This window comes from Gossypium hirsutum, chromosome A10, assembly GCF_007990345.1.
Source record: "Gossypium hirsutum isolate 1008001.06 chromosome A10, Gossypium_hirsutum_v2.1, whole genome shotgun sequence".
In the NCBI taxonomy this organism is placed as follows: domain Eukaryota; kingdom Viridiplantae; phylum Streptophyta; class Magnoliopsida; order Malvales; family Malvaceae; genus Gossypium; species Gossypium hirsutum.
Genome location: NC_053433.1, coordinates 94,109,681 through 94,132,684, shown reverse-complemented (window position 1 = coordinate 94,132,684; position 23,004 = coordinate 94,109,681). Strand labels below are relative to the sequence as shown.

Here is a 23,004-nt window from a genome sequence, read left to right as displayed (position 1 = left end):
CTTTCTCTTTGATTTGCTGCTTGTTGGGTTTGTTTGAGCCATGCATTTTTGGCAACTCCAACATGCAGTTAAAAGTAAAATGTTTAAATAAGTTATGAGAACAAAGATTTTAAAAGCTGGCTACGCTTGAAATTAGTAAATTTATTTAAATTGGGCTGCGCTTGAATGGCCTAAGGTTTGCAAATACAAGATGAACTATTGGATGGCGGAGTTCATGCTTTAGAAGCTCTCCCATACTTAAGCCAGCAAAGGTAAAGAAAAAGATAAGAGCCACAAGAGAAATATCATAGTGATATAGTGGTAGAATGAATCCTTAAAAGACAATTATACCCTTTCTTTTATAATTGCGCTTGTCCTTCATTCTTTAAGCTTCTCGTGAGCTGTTCTTTTGCATGAGAGTGCGTGATCATTTTTTGATAGGTTGGGACATCCTAAACCTGACAAGGTCTTGTTCAAGGACTCCAAATCATTGTTAATGTAACTCGTCACTTTTATATAATACTCCAAAAACATAATTAGCACATTACAAAAAGATAACATACGAAGACTCGTCAATTAGTAAGATCATATAAAGCAGTACTCTATACATTGTACCGTTAAATAGACCTGAAATCTATATTCTCATGGCTACATATATTATATTATAATCACATCTTTATTAGTGCCTTAGCATGCATGTTAGTGGTTAATTTAATTTTGAGATTAAACCCAAAGGGCTCCCACTTGTCTAAGCATTGGGATTAAGGACCGATTAAGATGAAGACTCATGATCTTGTTAGCTCCACCAACAAGTTCACCACCAATGAAGACAGCCGGAACGGAAGGATTACAACCGAGCCTTAGGAGTGTCTGTTCGATTTCGCATCCTCGAGGGATGTCATCGAGCTCGTGAACTGCAGGGTAAACCCCGAGGTCGTAGAAAAGGGTTTTGATGGTGTGGGACATGCAACACGAACTCTTGCTGAAGATTACCACCGACTTCTCAGATGCCAGCTTTGTCACTCTCTCCATTTGATAATGTGGAAAATAATGCCAAAAGATAGCTAGGAAGAGTAGAAGAAATGATAGCTAGGGTTACTATATATGAGGTTGTTTGTTGAGGTTGTGATGTGCATTGAATGCTCAAGGGGCACTGGTTTTATATAGGATTTTGTGAGGAACGTGGCCTTTGGTTGGAAAGAAAAAAGTTCGTTTTTGATGGAAAATGAAAGGGCAGAAAGAAAAATGAAAGAATTGTTCGATTATATCATAAATGAAAGTGATCACAAGCTTTCACCATTGCAATGGGAAAAATGAAAGAGCACCATCACGAATCTTTCTTTATATACGGAATACGTCTCCTTTGTACGGTGAAACGTTATTCTCTTTGTAGCAACACATTAATATTTTGGATTACCATCTCATACTAAATTGTAGGTGAAAGTATCATGAAAGTTTATGTACTAAAAGTTAGATTACGTTTTACCTATTTTATTTAAGAAATGAGTAAATTAATCATTATACATTAGAGCAAAGAGCAAATCGGTCATTTCTATTAAAACTTTCATCCATTTATATTGTTAAAAACTAGCGTAGCAGACAAAATAATTAACGACTAACATGTGGTGTATCACATGTACCTCATGTCATATTGATGTATAAGGACCAGTTGTTAATATTAAAAATAGATGGAATTTTTAATAGAATGATCCGTTTGCTCTTTAATCTAACATATATGGTCTAATTTATTTATTTTTTGAGTAAATGAGCCAAAATGCAATTTGACACTTAGAACATGATCTTTTATAATAGTTTTACCTCCAATTGTGTCCTCATATTTTAATTCCTCATAAATCTTTAAAATTCAGTATATAAATTTGGATCAAACAACTCAAAGAATTTTACAATTTTTTTAGGGGGGTTATTTGTATTAGAAAATCTATAAATTTACTGGAAGTGTTGATGGGAAAACTTGAAGTAAATCACTAAGGTTTACACTTTAAAATCTATACTATATATTGCTTTAATGTACATATGTTAAGGTTAATTTGAATTTAATTGTAGCTTTTCCTATCATGGAGGCATCTAATGAGTTAGAAAAAGCAGTTGGATTTATATCCAACTGGGATCTTTTAATTTCTTTTGTTGTTTGTCTGCTTGTTGCTACAGCTACAATGGCATTGATTCCACAGTAAGCAATTGAAAATCAAGGCTGAAGTAATAAAATATTTAATAGATAAAATGTAACTTTATTATTTTTGAAGAGATTAAGTAGAATATTTTTGATATATGAGGAGGTTAAAGTAAAATTTTCCTATATATTAAATTTTAATTTATTATTTTTAAAGAGATTGAACTAAAATATATATGTAGAAACTTCCTTTGTGTGAAAGGGATTTTTGAGTCTCTATCAACACTTTCATTAGCACACAGTTTTCTTTTCTTTTTTCTTTTTCAATAAAAGTGGCCGTACATAGAAAGTGAAGGAAACATAGATAGATGCCCTAATTAAGGTCATGAGGTCCCAAACATCATCCATTCTATGCATATATATATAAATATATTTTTATTTTTCATATAAAATAAAAACAATATTTTAAAATAAATAAAATAAAATTTCAATTTTAATTAAAATTCATCAGCTCCCATCATTTCTTTCTAAATATTCATAAAAAACATATTAATTTAATTTCTGGAATACTCGAGATTACATAATATATTCTCAATATAGAAAAATCCCATCATCGTCGTCAAAAGAATTGGAAAGTTTCTTCACTTTATTTTCCTTTGGAATCTTGTTTGTTTATATTATAATGTAAAGTAAATGTATTTTATACAAATATATACTGTTTATGATAAGTAATTTTCATGTCAAGGTAATGTTCTTCCTGGAGGTACACATGACCTAAAAAGGATATATAGATAATATATAATATACAAACTTTAAATATAAAGGAACAGTTGTCTCATAATATATAGCGACCCAATTGGAAGGCCAAGAGCCATAATTTTTGGGTCATTTCTTTGTCTAAGACGTCTTCTGTTAACTAGTGATAAATGATATGTGTTGCTTAAGTTTTTGTTGAGATCATAATTATCTATTGATGATATTTTAACCCTCGTTTAAACAACTACTTGAGCTGCTACTGTTTATTCACTCTCATTTTTAAATAGATATCCATACAAATCTTTGCATAGCAGTCTGGACATGACTTTAGGATAATTCAAGTATAGTTAAGTGTTGACATTTTTTACTTTGATCTCCATGTTTATGTTCACCAAAAGCAAATGATTCTCTGAATATGGTTGATTGTAAAAACTTGAAGATCCGCAATGCTTTATCGAACAAAGCCTATCCTTATTTTTATCATTTAAGCCTTTATCTTATGGATTAAATTGATAAATTTATTTGGCTTTTAAGGCTTTATCTTGTGATAATTATTGGAGGTCATTATCTTAGACGAATTTATCTATACAAAATCTGCTAAGAGAAGCTACCATATTGCGTCTATAAATAGGCAACTTATTCGCATATAAATATGCATCTACTGGAGAGCGTTTTGTGTTGATTATACGGGTATTTTTAGTATTATTTTTCTTATAATTTACACTTGTTTTATAGACATTGTTTAAGAGAGTTTTTTTTTTTTGAACAAAATGGGCTCAAAAGCCACAACCTCAATATTAACAAGCATCAGTGAGTACAACAAGCCTATGAATATTGCTCGGATACTCCATATTAAAAGAAAAGGTACAACGTTTGTCAATAGTAAGTTTACCAAGGCCATCGACCACCCTATTACTCGAGCGAGTGACCACTCAATCTCAAACTCGATGGAAGAATCCAATAAATTGAAAATATTCTTCAATCGAAATTCGAAAATCGAGATATCCTCCCTAGGAAATTTAAACCGGTTAACCAACCTTGCACAGTCGGTCTCGAAAAAGGCCCTTGCAACATTATTGTCATACACCCAAACTATACCTTCTCTCAAGGCTTCTGCCTCAACCCACTAAACATCATTTTATAATCCAAGTAAACCACATGACCACCTAAAACAAAACCGTCACTGTCACGCGCAATAATCCCAATGCCAACCATTGTATCATGAATCGTTGCATCTACGTTTATATTAATGATATCAATCGGGAGCTTAACCCACCGATGGGATCTAGGAGGTCTAAGGTTCAACGCAACATGCGATAGATTAAAATTCCTAAAATCATCGTCCAAAGTTCTTGCCCGCTCCCAAATCAACCGAGCATCCTCTTCCTTTCCATGAAACAAAGCATTGTTGCGGCTATTCCAAACATTCCATGAGACCATAATGAGATTCTCAAAAGCCTTAAGATCCAACAAGCGAGTAGCATCCTCAAGCCAATCAATACAACTCTCAAAAGAGGAATCAAGTAAACAATCATTTAGCCCACCAGAAGAAGAACCGTGCGGGCTTTAGGAGTTCCAAAGAGCATGGATAATAGTCTAATCCCCTTCCCACACCTATGGCAAACCTGATCGAAACTCTGAATAATTGAGGCACAGAGTTTCTAAATAGTTCTCCAAAACAAACGATGCGGACCAAAACCCGTCTTCTTAAGGATAAGCCATAAATACCCGTATTTTGAAGAATAGCACCCGGGCTTATTGTGAAACCAAACAATCTGATCTAAAAGACCATGCTAAACAATCGGTAATTCATAAATATGAGGACTCATCTCCTCACCATAAAGATCCTTCATTCGATCTCCATCCCACTCACATGAGTTAGGCCTCCATAAATCCCTCACTCGACTATCCTAAATGCCATTGAAAGAAGTCCTCAACGAGTTACCATCAAAACCCTCGAAGCCCCATCGATCGAACCCGTACCTAGCTGTCATACCACAGCCAATTTACCATCCAAACCCGATCTCAAGAGCTTTAACTGCATGCACAATACTCATCCAAGAGAAAGAAGGCTTATCAACAGCCTTCGAGTGAAGCACATCCCCATCCGAAAAATACTTGGAGTACAAGACACGATAATATAAGGTATCCTTATTGTTGATGAGCCGCCATACCTGTCTCCCAAGAAGCGCAATATTAAAGAGCCTTAAGTCCCTAAAACCAAGACCACCCATGCCCTTATGTGTACAAAAGGAGTCCAACGCCATCATCGCCCAACCATAATCTTTGTTCTTTTTTTCCTACCAAAAGCTCCTCATCCTCGAGGTCATTTCATTAAGGGTACACTTCAAAACAAGAAAAATAGAAAGCGCGTGAGTAGGTAAAGATTGAAAACAGATTTAATGAAAATATCCTTACTACCATAGGATAAAAGACTTTTAGACCAACCTTTTATCCTAAGAGAAAACTGATCAATAATGTGTTGAAACACCCTCGTCTTATTCTTACCAATGATCAAAGGAGAGCATTATCTGCAAAATAAAGATGATTAATCCTAGGCCCATTCTGACTGACCCTGATCCCCTAAATCTTCCCATGGCCCCTAGAAGCACTGTAGAGAGCGCTTCCATACAAAACAAGAAAAGATAGGGAGAAAGTGGATCTTCTTGACAGAGCCTTCTCTTAGGAATAATCACATCCGTGAGGGACGTATTACACTTAACAACATATCCCACCGATTGAACGCATTGCATAACTAAGGTAACTTATGAAGCAAAAAACCCTATACGGATCATCACTTTCTCTAAAAAGTCCCACTCAACACGGTTATAAGCTTTACTTATATCGAGCTTGATCACAAACCCTTTATTTGGCCCATTTTTAAAATTCTAGAGGTAATGTAAAAGCTCGTGAGAGATAAGGAAATTATCATGGATCATACGCCCCAACACAAAAGCACTCTGGTTTTGGCTAATGTAAACCGAAAGAATATTTTTTTAATTTATTAGCTAAGACCTTAGAAATCATCTTGTAGATAACCTTGCACAGACTGATAGGAAAGAAGTGAGTCATATTCTTGGGTTCATTAACTTTGGGATTGAGAACAATAATAGTTTCATTTATATCCTTGATGTCTTTTCACCCAACCAGAACCTCATGACAAAGCTTGAGCACATCCTTACCAACCAACCTCCAAATTTCCTTATAGAAGAGGCCCAAGAGCCCATCAATACCTTGGGCCTTGCGAGAATCCATCTAGTTGAAAGTATCGGCAAGCTCTTTATTAGTCACGCTGTTATCCAAAGTACCGTTTATATTAGATGTGATACAATGAGGGATTAAGCCTAACGTCCTCTCAATGTTGCCACAAGCCTTAGTCTTAAAAAGAGAATGAAAGTAATCCAAAGCCACTTGACGGACTCTTCTAGAATCAGAAACCCAATTACCCTCAGAATCAAACAAATCTTCAGTCATGTTCCTTTTATTTCTCCTAGAAGCTCGAACATGAAAAAAACGGGTGTTACGGTCTTCTTCATTAAGTCTTTGAATTCGAGACCTCTGAGTCCAATATTGCTCATCCTCCTTATAAAGGTGACCTAACTCCACTCGAGACGCTCTCAACCTCTCAATATTAGAATCTAGAATCAGTCCGTCCATAAGTTTATCAATTCGATCAATTAAACTCCGCATACAATTTTATCTTTTATTGAACGGCCGAAACTGCCATTTCCCAAGGTGAAGGCGAATGTGATCAAATCCAGTCAACACATCCCCATTACATTGATCTCACATGTTTGATCAAATCCTTAGCCTCATCCTCTTTAGCCTAACAAGCCTCAAACCAAAAAGAAAGCCTCAGATCCTTCATATCATCCTTTAGTTTCCTACCTAAAGTATCAAGCAGAATGGCATCATGGTCTGGGCATGTTTGATGAAGCACCTATGCGAATAAGAAAGGGGTATGACCCAACCTCAAAACTAAGAATCTGTTGAGTCTTTCCTTAACTACCCTATTTCCCTTACGGTTATTAGACCATGTAAACCACCTCTTGTCGGGCTTAACATCAATCAAAGCAAGATCATCCATAACATCTTGAAAGTTATCCATAGACACTCTAGGCTAATGCCTCCCACCAAATTTTTTCGAATCATCTGTAATCTCATTGAAATCCCCCGCTACCTAATCCCCACTCGTAAGATTCCCAACCCTCCGAAGAGTGCTCCAAGACACATGCCTTAAATTTGGATTAGGATGACCATAGAAGCCTGTAAAGCGAATATGATCATTCCCCTCCATTTTTACCACAGAATCCACATGATAATTAGAGTAATTTTGAATAATCACGCTTACCCTATCCTTCTATAATTAGGCAAGACCCCTTCTACGACTAGTTGGATCTAAAACAAAGTAACCATCCATTTTGTATCGAACCCGAATACATTCAAACTCATTCGCATGTAGCTTGGTTTCACTCAAAAAAAAATAATATCAAGATCATTGACAATAAGAAGTTGCCACAACTTGCGAATTGTCTCACGGTTCCCGCCTCCACGATAGTTCTAACAAAAGATTTTCATGGCTCTAAGCAAGGTTGATCGCCAACCGCCACCTTGAAGGGAGAACTTTCCTCCGATAATTTTCTATAGACAATCCTTATCGGGCTTTCATCAATATCATCTGAAAGTTTTCTTCTAACCGAATGAACCAGGCTCTCATTATCTCTCTTACCACTATACCCCTTAATTTTTTTACGCTTACTCCTCGCCTAACTCCTACCTTCTTTAGGGGCTTTTTTTCAGTATTTTATTAACTAATGAGCCAGAATCCAAGGCCTCTTCATCCATCTTACCCTTACATTTCTCTAATTCTAACTATAATTCTCCTTCCCTACCTCGCCCTTTCTTCACATCATCGATTTTGTTTGTATCTACATTTCTTGTTAAAATTTCCACTATTAGCATTCAGCTATCCTAATTTTACCCGCAACCAACTTCTAAATTGAAGATTTGACTCATTCACCTCTTGATAAGTCACCTGGACCGAGCATTTTTGAGTTTTGTGTCCAATGCATCCGCAATTATAACAAAATATGAGAAGCCTTTCGCACTTAACCGCATACGGCATCTCAATCCCATCCACACCTATCATTTTAACAACACATCTAAGAGGGTTTAGAATATTAATCTTCGCGTAAATTCGTATGTATTCAATCCAACAACCATCCTTACCCCTCCAATCGATGGCCAATAATTCTTCCAAGACGCCTCCAATGTCTACTGCCACTTGTCGAACCATCTGTTCAAAAGGAATATTGTAGATTTGTATCGAACAAGGGACTATTCACAAACGATAACATAGAAAAGAGGCATTGATCAAATAACCAAGTAGTCATATTAAATATTCTAGTTCTATCCTCTAGGCTGCCAAACTTAACTGGGTAGAAACCTTTTGGCATGAAAATGAAGCTCACTGGGTCTTTAGTAAACCAAATCGACTTTAACACCCTATACATGGCTTCCCTGTTAAGCTTTTTTGTCGACATAATCTTTCCAACAGCCTAAGCTTTATGTCCTTGAGAATTCAAAGAGATTTTATTTGATTCCACCACCTGATTAGCCTCGTCCTCAGTAAATGTCAGTCGAGCGAATAGATTATTAATATATGTCGCTATCATAAAAGACTATTGCCAAACCCAGTCCGTCAAGGATAAAACCACCCAGCAAAGACACCCAGATACAAAGACTCCACAATCTAGGAAATACAGCGACATGAGTAAACTAACTTGAAACTAACAGTACACACCAACGCGAGCAGTGCACCACCCCAGAACCAGGAAACGAGACAAAAGAAAAAGGGAAAAATGCCACAAGATCTTATCATGGATAACATAAAGATAAAGAAAAAAAACCAAAAATTAAATGAAAACAAAATAGAATAGTCAAGAGGAATTCTAGTAGAACAGGATCAACACATGAAAAATTGATAAACAATTAAAAAAAACAAATGAAGCAAATAACCATAAAAATAAAATCCCAATTAAACATTCCTTTTACAACCCAAAAAAATGAACAAAAATACGAGGATGTTAACATTTACGGTGAGTTGTTAATGTATTATGTATTGAAAGAATGAAACTGTATTGAGTATTAAAATAATAGAATGAAAATGTATTGAGTATTGAAAGAATTCTTTGTATTTAGTCTAGTATCTTGAGTTTATACATTATAGCTATAATATTTATAGAATATATGAGTAACTGCTATTGCTAACAACTTAACTGCTTGAATAACAAACTAACAACTAATAGGCTAGCTTAATAATAGAGTTAGCTAGTACAGTCCTTATCTATACTTTTTAACATTCACCTAGCTTCTTGACAAGTAAAACCCGAAGAAGATTCTGAAATCTAGCAAAGGACGATACAGAGAGTGGCTTGGTAAGAATGTCAGCAACCTGATCATACGCAAGAACCTCACCAATAATAACGGAGCCATCTGCTACCTTTTCATGAATAAAAAGTAAATCAAGCTCGACATGTTTGAATTTGGAATTTAAGATAGGATTAGCAGCTATGGCAACTGCACTAGAGTTGTCACACCAAATAATAGGTGGATCGACACTTTAAAGTTGTAACTCCTTGACTAACGAGACTAACTAGGTAATGTCACTGGTAGCTGTAGTAAAACTCTGATATTCAGTCTTAGCTGTAAACTGTGAAACTACCTGTTGTTTCTTGGAACACCAGGAGACAGATGTGTGACCAAAATACACATAGTAGCCCATCGTAGAGAAACGATCATCAAAATCTAGCCTCCAGTTAGCATCCACATAACCAACTAAAGAAAGCTGAGCATATGGACGAAAAATAATCCCATAATCAATTGTACCACATAAATATCACAAGATTCGTTTTAAGGCGACTAGATGGATAGTCGTAGAAGTATGCATGAACTGGCATATACGATTTACCGCATAGGCAATATCAGGATGAGTTAGGATCACATACTGTAAAGTACCTGTAAGGCTTCTGTACTCAGTAGGATTATGAAGACAATCTCCTTCATTGTTGGATAGAATAGACAAGTTAACCATTGGAGTATGGACACTCTTTGCATGAGACATAGAGCTCCTGTCAAGTAAATCGTAGATGTACTTTCTCTGACAAAGATGAAGACACCTTGTGGAGGAACGAGTAACCTCAATCCCTAGAAAATAGAGGAGTTCACCCATATCTTTAAGTGAGAACTAGCCATTTAACTGCTGAAAAAAGCTAATTATATAGTTAGGCACACTTCCGGTAATGATAATATCATCCACATGCACAAGCTCATAGAGTATGGAGTTAGTCGTAATTCTAACAAACAGAGATGTATCAGATTTGGATATAACAAAACCAACAGAAAGGAGAAAACACTTCAATTTATCAAACCAAGCACGCAGAGCCTAATGAAGCCCATATAAAGCTGTCTTCAAACGATAGACTAAAGGTTTTCCATTCGAACCATACCCTGAAGGTTGTTGCATGAACACCTCATCAGCAAGATCGCCATTCAAAAAAGCATTGTTCACATCGACTTGATGGAGCTACCATCCTTTGGAGACTGTAATAGACAGAATGACTCGAATAGTAGTAGGTTTTACCACCGGATTGAACGTTTCCTTGAAACCATACCTAAGTACTTGAGAACATCCTTTTGTGACTAACCAAGCCTTTCGATGGGAGATAGTGCCATCAAGATTTTTCTTGACTTTGAAAAGCTATTTACATCCGATTGCCTTGCGATTAGGTGGTAACAGAACAAGATCTCAGTTGGAATTATTAATGAGAGCATCATATTTAGCTCGGACTGTAGCACACCATTTTGTGGTAGAAAAGGTTTCCTCAGTTGTGTGAGGCTCAATAGCATCAATAGACAAAGACTTGGGCTTAAAAATGCAAGCCTTAGGCCGAGTAACCATCGAATGAGTATTTTTCGGAGGCAAAGAGGATGATAGAAGAAGAGGAGAGGATGGAATATTAGTGGTAGGCACGGTAGGACTAGGAATACCATCACCATTGGGTAAGGAGGAAGGACTATGTGGCTAATGATTAGGGCCCACCTCAGTTCGAGGACCATCAGAGACAAAGGGTGAGGAGTAGAAACCAGGAGGTGAAGATGATGCAGGTCGTAGAGCGGGTGAAAGCTCCATGGGTAGAGAAGGGACAATCGTAACAAGAGGAACAAAGACATAAGACCAGACGAAGACACTAACCCCTATAGTAGACGAAGAAAACAAAAAGCTTTGTTCATCAAACACAACATGACGAGAAATAATGATCTTACCATCCGACATTAGACATTGATATCCTTTGTATTGAGGACTATATCGCAAGAATGTACAAGGTTGAGAATGAAAATCCAACTTATGACATAGAAATACACGTAATTATGGAAAATAACAACACTCAAATAATCGTAGATGATCATATGTGGGTTCTTGTCCATAAAGAGCCCTATATGGAGTCTGTTCGTTCAGAACTGAGGTAGGAAGATGATTGATTAGATGAATAACACAGCAAAATGATAGCCCCAATATGCCATAAAAAGATTTGTTTGGGCCAAAAGTATGATACCCATGTCAACAATATGCCGATGTTTTCTTTTAGCCACCCTATTTTGTTCAGAGGTATGCGGACAAGATAACCTATAAATTATCCCTTGAGTTGCTAAAACAGATGTGAAAGCTCAAAATTCTCTGCTCCAATCACTCTAAAATTGTTTGATATTCTTCTCGAACTGAGTTTTGACTAATTGCTGAAACTGAAAAAAGCAATCTACCGCTTGAGACTTTTGACGAATAAGATAAATCCACGTAAATCAAGTACACATATCAATAAAGGATACATAATACCAATTACAACCACATGCAACTGATGTAGGCCCTTATAGATCAAAGACAATCAAGGTAAATGGATCATTATATTCAGTAGTAGAATTGAGAAAAGATAATTTATGAGAATTCCCATTTTGACAGGTAGTACAAATATTATCATGGCAAAATTTAGTTGAAGCAGTATTACATTTATCTAAAACAGATTTAACAACAGAAGTAGAGGGATGACCAAGGCGTTTGTGCCATAGAGAAAAAGTAGCACCATTGTCATATTTATTTTGGAGTCCAATGTAAGTATTAGAAGGAGCTTCAACAGACTGAGCAGATGCAACCGATGAAGAAAAGCGATAGAGCCCATCACAAATATGGCCCTTTAGTAAAATTTCTCAAGTCACGATGTCCTTAACCACATTATATGTCAGATGAAATTCAAAAAACACGTTATTATTAGTGGCAAACTGAGATACAGACAGGAGATTCTTTCGTATATTCAGTATGCACAAAATATTAGGTAAACGAAGCAATTTAGATTGTGTAGGTAAAACTGAATTACCAATATACGAGATCTTGGTCGCAATCTCGTCACCCATTAAGAGAGAAGATGTACCTGAGTATGGTGTAGAGTCATGCAAAGTTTAGCCATTGCGACATACATGATGTGTAGCCCCTGAATCTGGATATCAAGATGCAGTTCCAACGGGCATAGGAATATAGGAATCAGTGTCGTCACAGTTTGAACCAAATTGAGTGGCATTAATATGAGACCTAGTGAAGTCAGAACCATTGGATGCATGCAAGCTGAGTAGACGAGGGAGCTCAATGCAGGGGTCGGACCCAGTGTAAACATGAGCCCTTAGTTTGGTCTGTCAAGGAATAGATGACCCTGACATATTACAAACACCACCACCTGAAACCCCAAGGTCTCGTCCATGGCCAAGAGAAGCAGCAAACTCTACACAATTTGAAGTTGGCCTATTTGGACGAGGAGGAGCTTTCGGCCCAAAGGAAGAGGAAGCTCCCCCAAATTCTTGACTTGGGCCAGACGACAATTGCCCATTGAAATGACCAAGCCCAATCGACCTAACATTAGTAGACCCATTAAATTGACTAAGCCTAATCGACCTAGAAACCCCATCATTAGTAGACTTAGGTGCGTAGTACAGATCATGCCCAATTCCAAATTAGAATTTTGACCTAGCATGGGGCCCACAGTAAAGGCCATTATCACTTTGTAAAAATAGGTTAGAAACCCTATTATGTCAAGACAAAGGTGGCGCAGCATACGACCAAAAATTACCTCCCGAAAAATTACCCTGCAGCTCCGCCGAGAAAGAACCATAAAGCGGACCAGAGACCAGCGACAGAAATGACACACCAGGACCATGACGATCTGCCGGATTTGACACTGGAATAACTGACGACGCGCCATCGTACTCACGGTTATAATGGTAAAAGCACCTTTGGGCTAAATGCCCGAAACGTTCGCAGATCTGACATTGTATACGAGATCGAAACCCTCTCTCGTGGCCTCTAGACGGGGAACGACCACTACGGACAGAGCCCACCATAGCTGGTGACGAAATGGTTTCCAAAAGATTGGCATGAAGAGGCACATCCTGTACCGCACAAACCTACCGGCTCTCATACTCGAGTAACATGTCGATGAGACATTGAAGTGGCAGAGGCTACGATGAGAATGACACTAAGGTAAGTATGGCATTGAACTTTAGAGGTAAGCCTGCAAGCATTATTTCTACCTTCTCTGCCTCCGAGATCCGGAAGCCTTTATCAAGGCACTTATATTTTAAATCTTCGCTATGTATTCTTTGACCGAGAGACTACCTTTTTTAAGTGAGTGAAGATCGTGACAGAGGCAAGAGAGCTTCGTATCTGTGACTGCATCGAAGAGATGAGTGGCGGTATTCCACACATCACACGCTGTTCAAGCCTCTGTAAAAGAAGATATGATTGATGGATTAATTGTGGAGAGTAACCAGGAAGCAAGTAACCTGTCCTGTTGAACGAATGCCGAGGCATTCAGATTCGAAACGAGCGAGCCCTCCGAAGACTGTACAAAGTGTGGCAAAGTAGGTAACGTTCCATCCAAAAAACTGGTTAAATTGTATCCTTCAGTGATTAACTGAACATGCTACTGCCATTGAACAAAAGTGCCGTCATCCAATTTGACAGTCTCATGGCGAGAAAATGATTGGACGAGCCTAGCACCAGTGAACACGGGATATCCATGCTCAACGGAGGCAGAATCAGTAGAAGTTATGGTGGTCATAGAAGCAGACTAAGAACAGGTCTGTAGCACCTTAGGCGACTGATACCAAATTGTACTGAAAGAATGAAACTGTACTGAGTATTGAAAGAATAGAATGAAATGTATTTGAGTATTGAAAGAATTCTTTGTATTTAGTCTAGTATTTCGAGTTTGTACATTATAGCAATAGTATTTATAGAATAAATGAGTAACTGCTATTACTAGCAACTTAACTGGTTGAATAACAAACTAACAGTTAATAGGCTAACTCAATAACAGAGTTAGCTAGCACATTAAGGATAAAAGAAAACAAAATAAGAAAAGAAAAAATAAAAGAAAAAACCTCTAAAAAATCTTCAAAGAAAGAATCCGTCGAAGGTGAAAGCACGTACACCACTATTCTTGTGAAAAAACAGGATCACGAACCTTCAATAGGAAATGCATGGGTCGAAAGAACTCCACACCCATTCATGTACCATATTCCATCCAGAAAAAACCTCCGTTGTGGTGTAAACTGTCCAAGAAAGAGTGTCGACAATCAAACAAGAAACAGTCATTGCTTCACAATACCCTGTAGAGCAGCCACCCTTAATGCGAACAAAAGAAAACCCAATAGAAAAAACTCGAAATATCGATTAGAGCAAGAAAAGAAGATGCAACACAATGAACCAGAGAAACAAGGAAACCCAAAAATAAGAAGAATAAGCAATTTTATTTCAAAGAAAAAAGCTAAAATAACTACCTAAAAATGAAAAGGATAACAGGAAAGTAACTAATAAACTGCAACAAAGAAACATGAGTTGCTAAACTAATTAACGAAAATGTAAAATAATATCAGAGATGGAAAGATACACCTGAAACATGCAAAAGATAATACGTAAAACCATGCAGAAAATAAAAGATACAACCATGCAAATAATTAAAACAAAAAAAAAAAAAGAAACAAAAGGCACCACTTGAAGCTGTCACTACATGAAAGCAGGTGTTGAGACCTGACAAGATCCTATCACCCTTTCCACTCAAAATGACAAAAATCACTGAGAATGGAAAGGAACAACAACTCCACCACCATAAAATCGCAAACGCAAGAAAACCTGAGTAAAGACTATGGACCTACACAACCCTATCCCACTGTCCAATTGTTCATAAAACGAACAAAGGCAGGTAAAATAGCCTAAACAATTCAAGAAAGGAAGTTCCAAAATCTTGGAGAAAACGTGCTTCTACTGTTGTTTCTACCGCTACCAGTCGACTGACATTGTTTAAGTAAGGTTTTTTTGAGGGAATAGCTATAACAAGTTGAGATTATCTATTGGGGTTGTAATTGTTTTTTGTGTAAGGGTAGATTGGGTTTTAACCAATAGGTAGTTAGATCAGTTGTTGAATAAACTATTTACTAAGTAAGGCTTTATAGAGTAAGATTGTCTTCGAACTGCATTAACAAACTTTAAGTGCTTGTTTCTTTTTTACTCTTTTTGTTGTTTGTCTTTGTTTACTATATTGTTCAAACTCGAGTCTAGACATCAGATTGGGCATCAGTTTGAACGATAAGCAAATTGACTATTTGTTTCATTTTTTATAGACCGTAGATCCTGAGTTTAAACTTAAACAACCTATTCCCATATTCCTTAATCCATATAATGTCTTTATTCCAATTTCCATGTGGATATGTATTTGATAAAAAAAATTGGGTATGATATTTTAAGGGATTTAAGTTTATATATTGAACTTCAAAAGTATATTTGAATAAAAACACTCATTATATTAGTAATATGTGGTAAGAGGAATATTATTTGTTATATAGACATTTCCACCCTTTAGTTCTTTTAAAAAAAACCCAATCCAAATGAGGACACATAAGATAACTACAAGCTGAATCCAGCATCCATACATCAAAACGACCAGCAATTGATGTAATAAGTGAGAGATTTGAATCATCATCATCACACTCAGCTACATTTGATTCTATTACAGCTTTCCCTTTATCAGATTTACCCTTATTTTTCAACTTTCGGCAATCTTTATTCTAGTGTCATTTTTCTCGACAAAAAGCACACTCATCTTTACTTAGTTTCCCCCTTGACTTGGATCTCCCCTTTTGAACTTTACTCGAGGTGTGTGAACGACCTTGGACTATCAAAGCTTCTGCATCTTCGGTTGAATTTCCTTATTTTTCCTTCTTTTTTAGTTCATAGCTATATAAAGCTACACACACTTCACTATGAGATACATCAACCTTCCGATGAAGTAGAGTAGTTTTGAGGAACTCAAACTCCTTAGGATGTGTCCCCACTAACATCAAAGTCAAATCTTCATCTTTGAAAGTTTTACCCATATTCACTATATCAATGACTAACTGATTAAAATTGGTGATGTAATCATTCATAGTGGTACTCGAAACATAAGAGAAGCTAAATTGTCTTTTCTTTATGTGGAGCGTTCTAGTGCCAACCATAACTTATTTGTAGTAGTCTCATTTGAGAAAGCATACATCTATTCTCGAGAAAGGCATGACCGAATTGTACCACATGCCAAACAATTGATAGTCTTCTAATCTTTCTTCTCTACATCATCTGGTTTCTTTTCATCAATGGAAATGTCTAAGTCTCTTTGAAAAAGAGCATCTAGAACCTCACCCTGCCAAATGTTGAAATGACCCGTGCCATCGAAGATCTCCACTACCGATCTTGTATTTTCCATTGTCAGTCTTGCCTATATAGACAATGTTGTAGATGTGGATCTTCTTGGTTGCCTGCCATTTTAGCCATAATCTTTTAATTTGCCTAAAGAAATATTTTTTAGTGTGGAAGAATAGTTTAAATCGCAACTAGAGAGCATTCTTCAAATAACCTTTAACTCTAATTCCACTTGTTGTGCGAATAAGGTAAAAGAGTAAATTATTGTACTAGAAAATCACACTAGATTCAATTCCTAGGAAATATTAGAGGAAACGATCCTGCTTAAAATCCAACCTCTTAGACAAAATCTCCCTACAATGTAATTTAATAGCATAATATATCACTACAATTGTACCCTACAAAATATTATAAGATAAATAAAATAAAATAAAATAAACTAAAAGTACAAGTGAAAATTACAAATAGGAAAAGGGAAAAATTGCCTTAAGAAGGAAATGTCAAATTTTGGGATGATTAAAAAGTTGGAAAAACCATATTTATTTATAGTAGTACAAACTCTCCACAACCTTATATATTTTAGATTTGGGATTGTGCTATTTCAACAAAGAGCTACTAATGACCACTAGTGCTTGGTCTAGCTAATGGCTAATTATTTTTTGTTACTGAATTCTTGGTGGTGACACCAATTATATTTTATTTTATTGGTTTGTTAATCATTGATATTTGAAGGTTCTATTCGCCTTACTTATACTTTGATGTGCAAAAGAGTTACTAGAAAATGAACATTGAGGATACAATGAAGCCCAATAACTATCTAAATTTTGCACTTGCAAAAATAACCTATTGAACATTGAGTGGGACATAGCAAGAGTATCAATTTCTATAAAAACTCCTGCAATAATTCTCTATAGAACAACCTTTGAATATAAAAGATGGTGGGAGAATAGAAAGAAACTTTATTTCTATGTTTTTTAGTTATTGTGTCATGCAAATAAAAGTTCACTCCTATTTATAGGAATTCTCATGTCTCACACAAAGACATAACTATCCAATATGCTTATTTGGATAGCCACATCTATTACCGATAAACTTAACTATTCAATGATATATATTTGAATAGTTAAAATTCTTCATTAGTTAACCAAGTGACATAACTTTCGGTATTTAAGTGACATATCGTATCACTGTGAATAGTGACAACTCTTGGTTACTTATAACTTTTCATTTGCAACTATTTGAACAATGTGAATGTTCCAACATTTATGAGAAGCCATAATTATAGATTAAGTTTTCCAAAAAATGGTTGAGAGGCAAGCACAATCTGAATGTCTTGAGTTCTAATGAGGAAGATTCAAATTCCAACTCTAATGAAAAAGCAGTTGAAGATGTTGCTCCAGTTACAACTTCAAGAATGACTAGTGCTCATTGTACAAGATTACTTCAGCACTTAGAAAAAGAAACTGAGTACTTGGACAAGAATATAAAATATCATCAAAAGATAACGAGTGGGAGGTTAAGATGTCAAGTAGATATTCAAGCTCTTAGACCTTGAATATCTTTGAATTTTTGTTGAAAAAGGGGGATGGGAGAGAGTGGATTAAATGTACTAGGGGAGCTATTAATGACAGCTAGTGCTTGGTCTAGCCAATGGCCAATAATTTTCTCGATTATTGGTGGTGACACCAATTATATTTTCTGCTATTGGTTTGTTATTCATTGATTTTTTATTGATTGGTCTGTATTAAACTTGATGGATACTTTTGATTTTTATTTTGGTGCTATGATGTTATGATGACTTGATGATTTTACTCATAGTTGAATATGTTTAGCGGGTTTGAATTTTTCTATTTTGAGTTTCATGTTGTGTTCCGCTTTCAAGAAGTTTGCTACAAGTCTCTGATAAAAATATTAAATGGGGAGATTGTTGATAAAAAATTCGTAATAATCAGTTGTAACTCATATTAACAATTTGAAATGTTGAAATTTGTTAATTTTTATTAGTATTTTTTTTACTATTTTTGTGCAACTATTTGCTACAAATTTTATGATATAATTAAGGTAGACTTTTCATCAAGTAAGAAAACTCAAAAAAGTTTATTGTGATTAAGCAAGAGATATGCATTTCACTGATTTAATTAACAAATATCTCTACATTATTTTAGTACATATTAAGTGGATTAATTCATATGAAATTCTAAATATCTATGCTCATCAAATTAGTTTTCTTTATGAAGATTAAACTGTCTATATATTGAAGAACATTACCACAATTTTATAAGTAGAATTAAGAGAGCTCTACTTGTTCACTGCATTACAACAAATTAAGCTTTTGGCGACGTTTTTAGTGGCATTTGGATCGAAACTGCCACAAAGGTTATACCATTAGTGGCACTAACCCAAAAATGCTGCAATAAGTAAAGCATTAGCGGCATTTATGAGAAAAATGTCGCAAAAGGTAAAGCAGTGCTTGCATGAACACCGCAAAAGGTTAAAACTATAGCGGCATTTTTCTCATAAACACTACAAAAGATAAAACAATAGCGCTATTTTCTCATAAACGCTGCTAAAGATAAAGCAATAACGGCGTTTTTCCCATAAATGTCGCGACTATCCTTTTATTTTTATTGAAATGGCACTATTTTGATAGCCTTAGTTTTTTTCCCCAAATCAGTTTCCTAAAATCCCTTATTTTTTCTCCAAATCCCTTAGTTTTTTCCCCAAATCAAATTCCCCAAATCCCTTAGTTTTTCCCCAACGTCTGCTGCATCACCGTTGATAGTCCTCTGTTGCATCTCCGTGTAAGTTTTTATGTTTTTCATTTTGTTTGTTTGTTAATTTATTTTCTCATCTTTCAAATCCTAACCCTTTTCTCTTATGTATTTAAAATTTTGGATAATGTTATTGGGTTGTTGAATTTTACGAGTTGGGACTGTAATTTTTTAAGGTTTTTTAGGTTAGTTTTTGAAGTATAATTGATTATGAGAAGCTGAAATCTCTTTGTTCTTTTATTATTTTGTTGATTTTTTTACAGAATTTCAATCATGCTCTTATCTTTGCACTTTTTTTTTAATTTTCTTTTCTTCTGTCTTTTAGAATTTAAATCTTTTAATCTGTTCATGCATTCGTATATGACTGTTAGATATTGAGGAACAGATTGTTATATGGATTAATTTGTAGTAAATTGTCATAGGAAGAGTTTAGTTTCTGTTTGTTTTATACAATCAATTGAAAAGTATACTATTTTATACAACCTATTGTAGCTCTTTTTTGTGCATGTGTTTTTGGTCCTATTCCTAAAGTAATGGAAAATTCTTAGTATTAAGCAACACACTGAACGAGAAGTTGACATTCTCACCTTAGTATCATCAGATTTCCCATCACCTTTAGTGCTGAAATCTAAGACGTTGAATACGGTAGACTGCTAATCATAGTCGTAACCGCCGTGGGGTGAAGGAGTTGAAGGGGGACTTCTTTAGGTTTAGAAGATGGAGTAGGTTTGTGGGACTGGGGAGGAGGAGGTTTAGGCTTTGATCCTCTATTGTGGTAATTGCAATGACCATGACTTCCTCCTTTCTTCTTAGATAGTGCAGCAGCATACTTGCTTCACCTCCAATGTTTGCCTTTTCTAGTAATGTATGTTTTAATACTTGAACACCATACAAAAAATGCAATTAAAATCATAAATGTGAGACTTCTTTAACTGCACCCATTTTTTCTTCTTCTTCTTTCTTAGAGTTTCTCAAGGTGAGAAACAGAGATAAGAACAGAGAGTGATAAAGAGAGAAAAAGACAGAGAAGTGAAGCTTGTGCATTGAGAGCCAAAAAAATATGTGATGGTTGGTGTTTATATATAGGGAGAAGATTTCGAAGGAATGAGGACTACTAAGACATAATGCAAAAATTTTAAAAAGAAAATGCTTTGAAAATCCTTTTTATTCATACTTCATATTAAATTTTAAGGTAGCAAATCCTTTATAAAAAATATATAGACATTATTATAATCTAATTTATGTGTCCCATGCATGTGAATCATTAAGTTTATTGATGACCAATACACAACATCTATTCTGTATATTCCAATACCCGACACCTATCCTCCTAGCTATTTTTATATATTATAAAAATATATAATATTTAATATAAGGTTATAAGAAATTATTATAATCCCTTTTAGTTTTTTTTTTATTTAATTTTTACTGTTGTATTCATTTAAGAATTGTTCATATTTTAGAGTCGTAAATTGAGCATGAAATTATTGTTCGTAGGTTAAAATTTTGTTATCAATTCTGTGTAAGTTGTGAATTTAGTTCTTATATTTTAATTTTATCAATTTTATTTATTACTCTTTTCAAATTGGTTAATTTTAGTTTTTAAACTTTTTAAATTTTAAATTCTAATTCAAATGGTAGTAGATAAATTTTTAAACTTTCGAATTGGTTAAATTTTATTGATTCTTTCCTAAATTTGCTAAAAGTGAAATTCATATATGAATCTTATTCTGACTGTTGAATGCCCTGTGCTTTGATCTTTAGGTGCACTATCTATTGAAAGAACTTGTAAGGAAGTCGATAGCTGAAACACAAGTAGACAGTTCTTACTGCAATATTTTTTGTTCTGTGCTGTTAGTGTGAAAGTAGTAAAACTTAATTCCACTGGCATTTATATATATTTTTTTCATTACTTTGAAGTCGCAGCAAGCTGTTGAATTTACAAGAGATCTTGCATCTCGTTCACTTCATATTATAGTAGATTAGTGTAGGGTTATCATCCAAGGTTAAACAAAACATTTTACCTTAATGAACACACAAGTAATTCTTCTAATTATGACATTTTTCTTGAGTTGAAAGAAAAGGATCTAGATAACGAGGACAATAAAAATGAATTCAGCTGGTTTAGGTAAATATTTACTGTACTGGGTTTATGAATGTTAATTTGTTTTCTTGCAGGGTTTTAGTTTAGGTTGCAGGTGTTCCCCTCTCCACCCACAAAACATAATCTTCTTTGCCAATGTGCTATCCTTTCTAATACCTGGTAGAGACTAAAATTAATGGTTGTTTTTCATTCCTGTTTTCTTTAGTCTTCGACCACTATCTCATAAGGAGCTTGATATTGAAAAACAAAAGCATAATGCTTGGTGATATAAATGCATTTTAATTTAAATTTTTTGAATTTTATGAACTATTTATATTTTTAATTTTAATTTTAATTTCAATTTTTTATTTTTATAATTTTAAATTATTTGTTAATGTAACATATAAGGCTATGTTAACAGGATATCCACATGAACTGTCATGCGAGTTGCCAAACCAACAACATAAAAATTAATGTTTTAGTTAACATATCCGTTTAAAAAACAAATTTACTCTTTTTTGAAAGATTAAGGGTCAAATTTAGCTAAAAAATAAGAATTAAATTGACCAAAAAATATAAATATTAAGGTCTAAATTTACTATTATATATTATTATTTCTTCGCGTTGAGGAACAAAAGTTTACTCTTTTGAGATAAATTAATTACTAAGTAAAATGACTTAAAATTTAAATAATATCATATTTCAAATTTCAAATTAATTTTTTTTCTTTTAATTAAGTTACTCATTTCAAGGATTTTAAAATTTTAAGTAATTGTTTTCTTAAAAATATTGTATATTAATTATTATATCATGATAATAGCTAAATAAAAAATTACAAATTAGAAGAGGAAGATGATAACAACTAAGTTTAGATGTTACTGTTTAAAATATTTTGTAACTAATATTTGTAACTAACTTTTATAATTCTTTTATATTTCTTTAGATTTTTTTTAAATTTTGATTTCTTAAAATAATGATTTAATTAATTAAGTAAAAAATACCATTTGTTGAATTTTAAAAGAGTTAATATATTCGAAGATACTTGAATTTGACATATCTAAATTCTTTTTATTTTACATACCATTCTATGAACATTCTTAAAAAATAAAAAATAAAAAAAATAGCAAAATAAAATCGAGAAAAACGAAGGCATAATAACTTATTTGATCATTTAACTTAAAAAAATATTTTAATCATTCATTTAATTATTTTAACTCTTTTAATTGTTAAATTTGTGTTTTTGATCAAATTAACTCAAAATAGATGAAAAATTAACAATTATTAACTTTATTAACATATAATTATTAATTTGTTATGTTTTGTCTTTTTAAGTATAGTAAACATAAAGGTGATAAAAAAGCTCAAATTTAAAAACTAAAAGAGTATAATTAAAAGAGTCAATATTTAAAGTTAATATTTAAAGATGATAATCATAACTTACATAAACATTTAAAGTTTATGATTATCATAACTTACATAAACATTTAAAGAATATAAAAAAAAATGC

The 23,004-nt window shown here is 34.3% G+C and overlaps 1 protein-coding gene and 1 long non-coding RNA gene across 3 annotated transcripts; one reads left to right on the top strand and one right to left on the bottom strand.

Moving 5' to 3' along the window:
• Positions 1 to 579: 579 nt before the first annotated feature.
• On the bottom strand, positions 580 to 1,104 carry LOC107919675 (monothiol glutaredoxin-S7). The gene has a single exon (XM_016849079.2). The coding sequence runs from the start codon at positions 1,009 to 1,011 to the stop codon at positions 703 to 705; it is 309 nt and encodes a 102-aa protein (XP_016704568.1). The 5' UTR covers positions 1,012 to 1,104; the 3' UTR covers positions 580 to 702.
• Positions 1,105 to 13,009: 11,905 nt separating this feature from the next.
• On the top strand, positions 13,010 to 14,235 carry LOC107918721 (uncharacterized). 2 transcript variants are annotated; one of them, XR_001690213.2, is made up of 2 exons: positions 13,010 to 13,448; positions 13,594 to 14,235. It is a non-coding gene; the product is annotated as an uncharacterized lncRNA (long non-coding RNA). The 2 variants fall into 2 exon arrangements; XR_005903473.1 differs by having other exon boundaries at positions 13,010 to 13,473.
• The last annotated feature ends 8,769 nt before the right edge of the window (positions 14,236 to 23,004 follow it).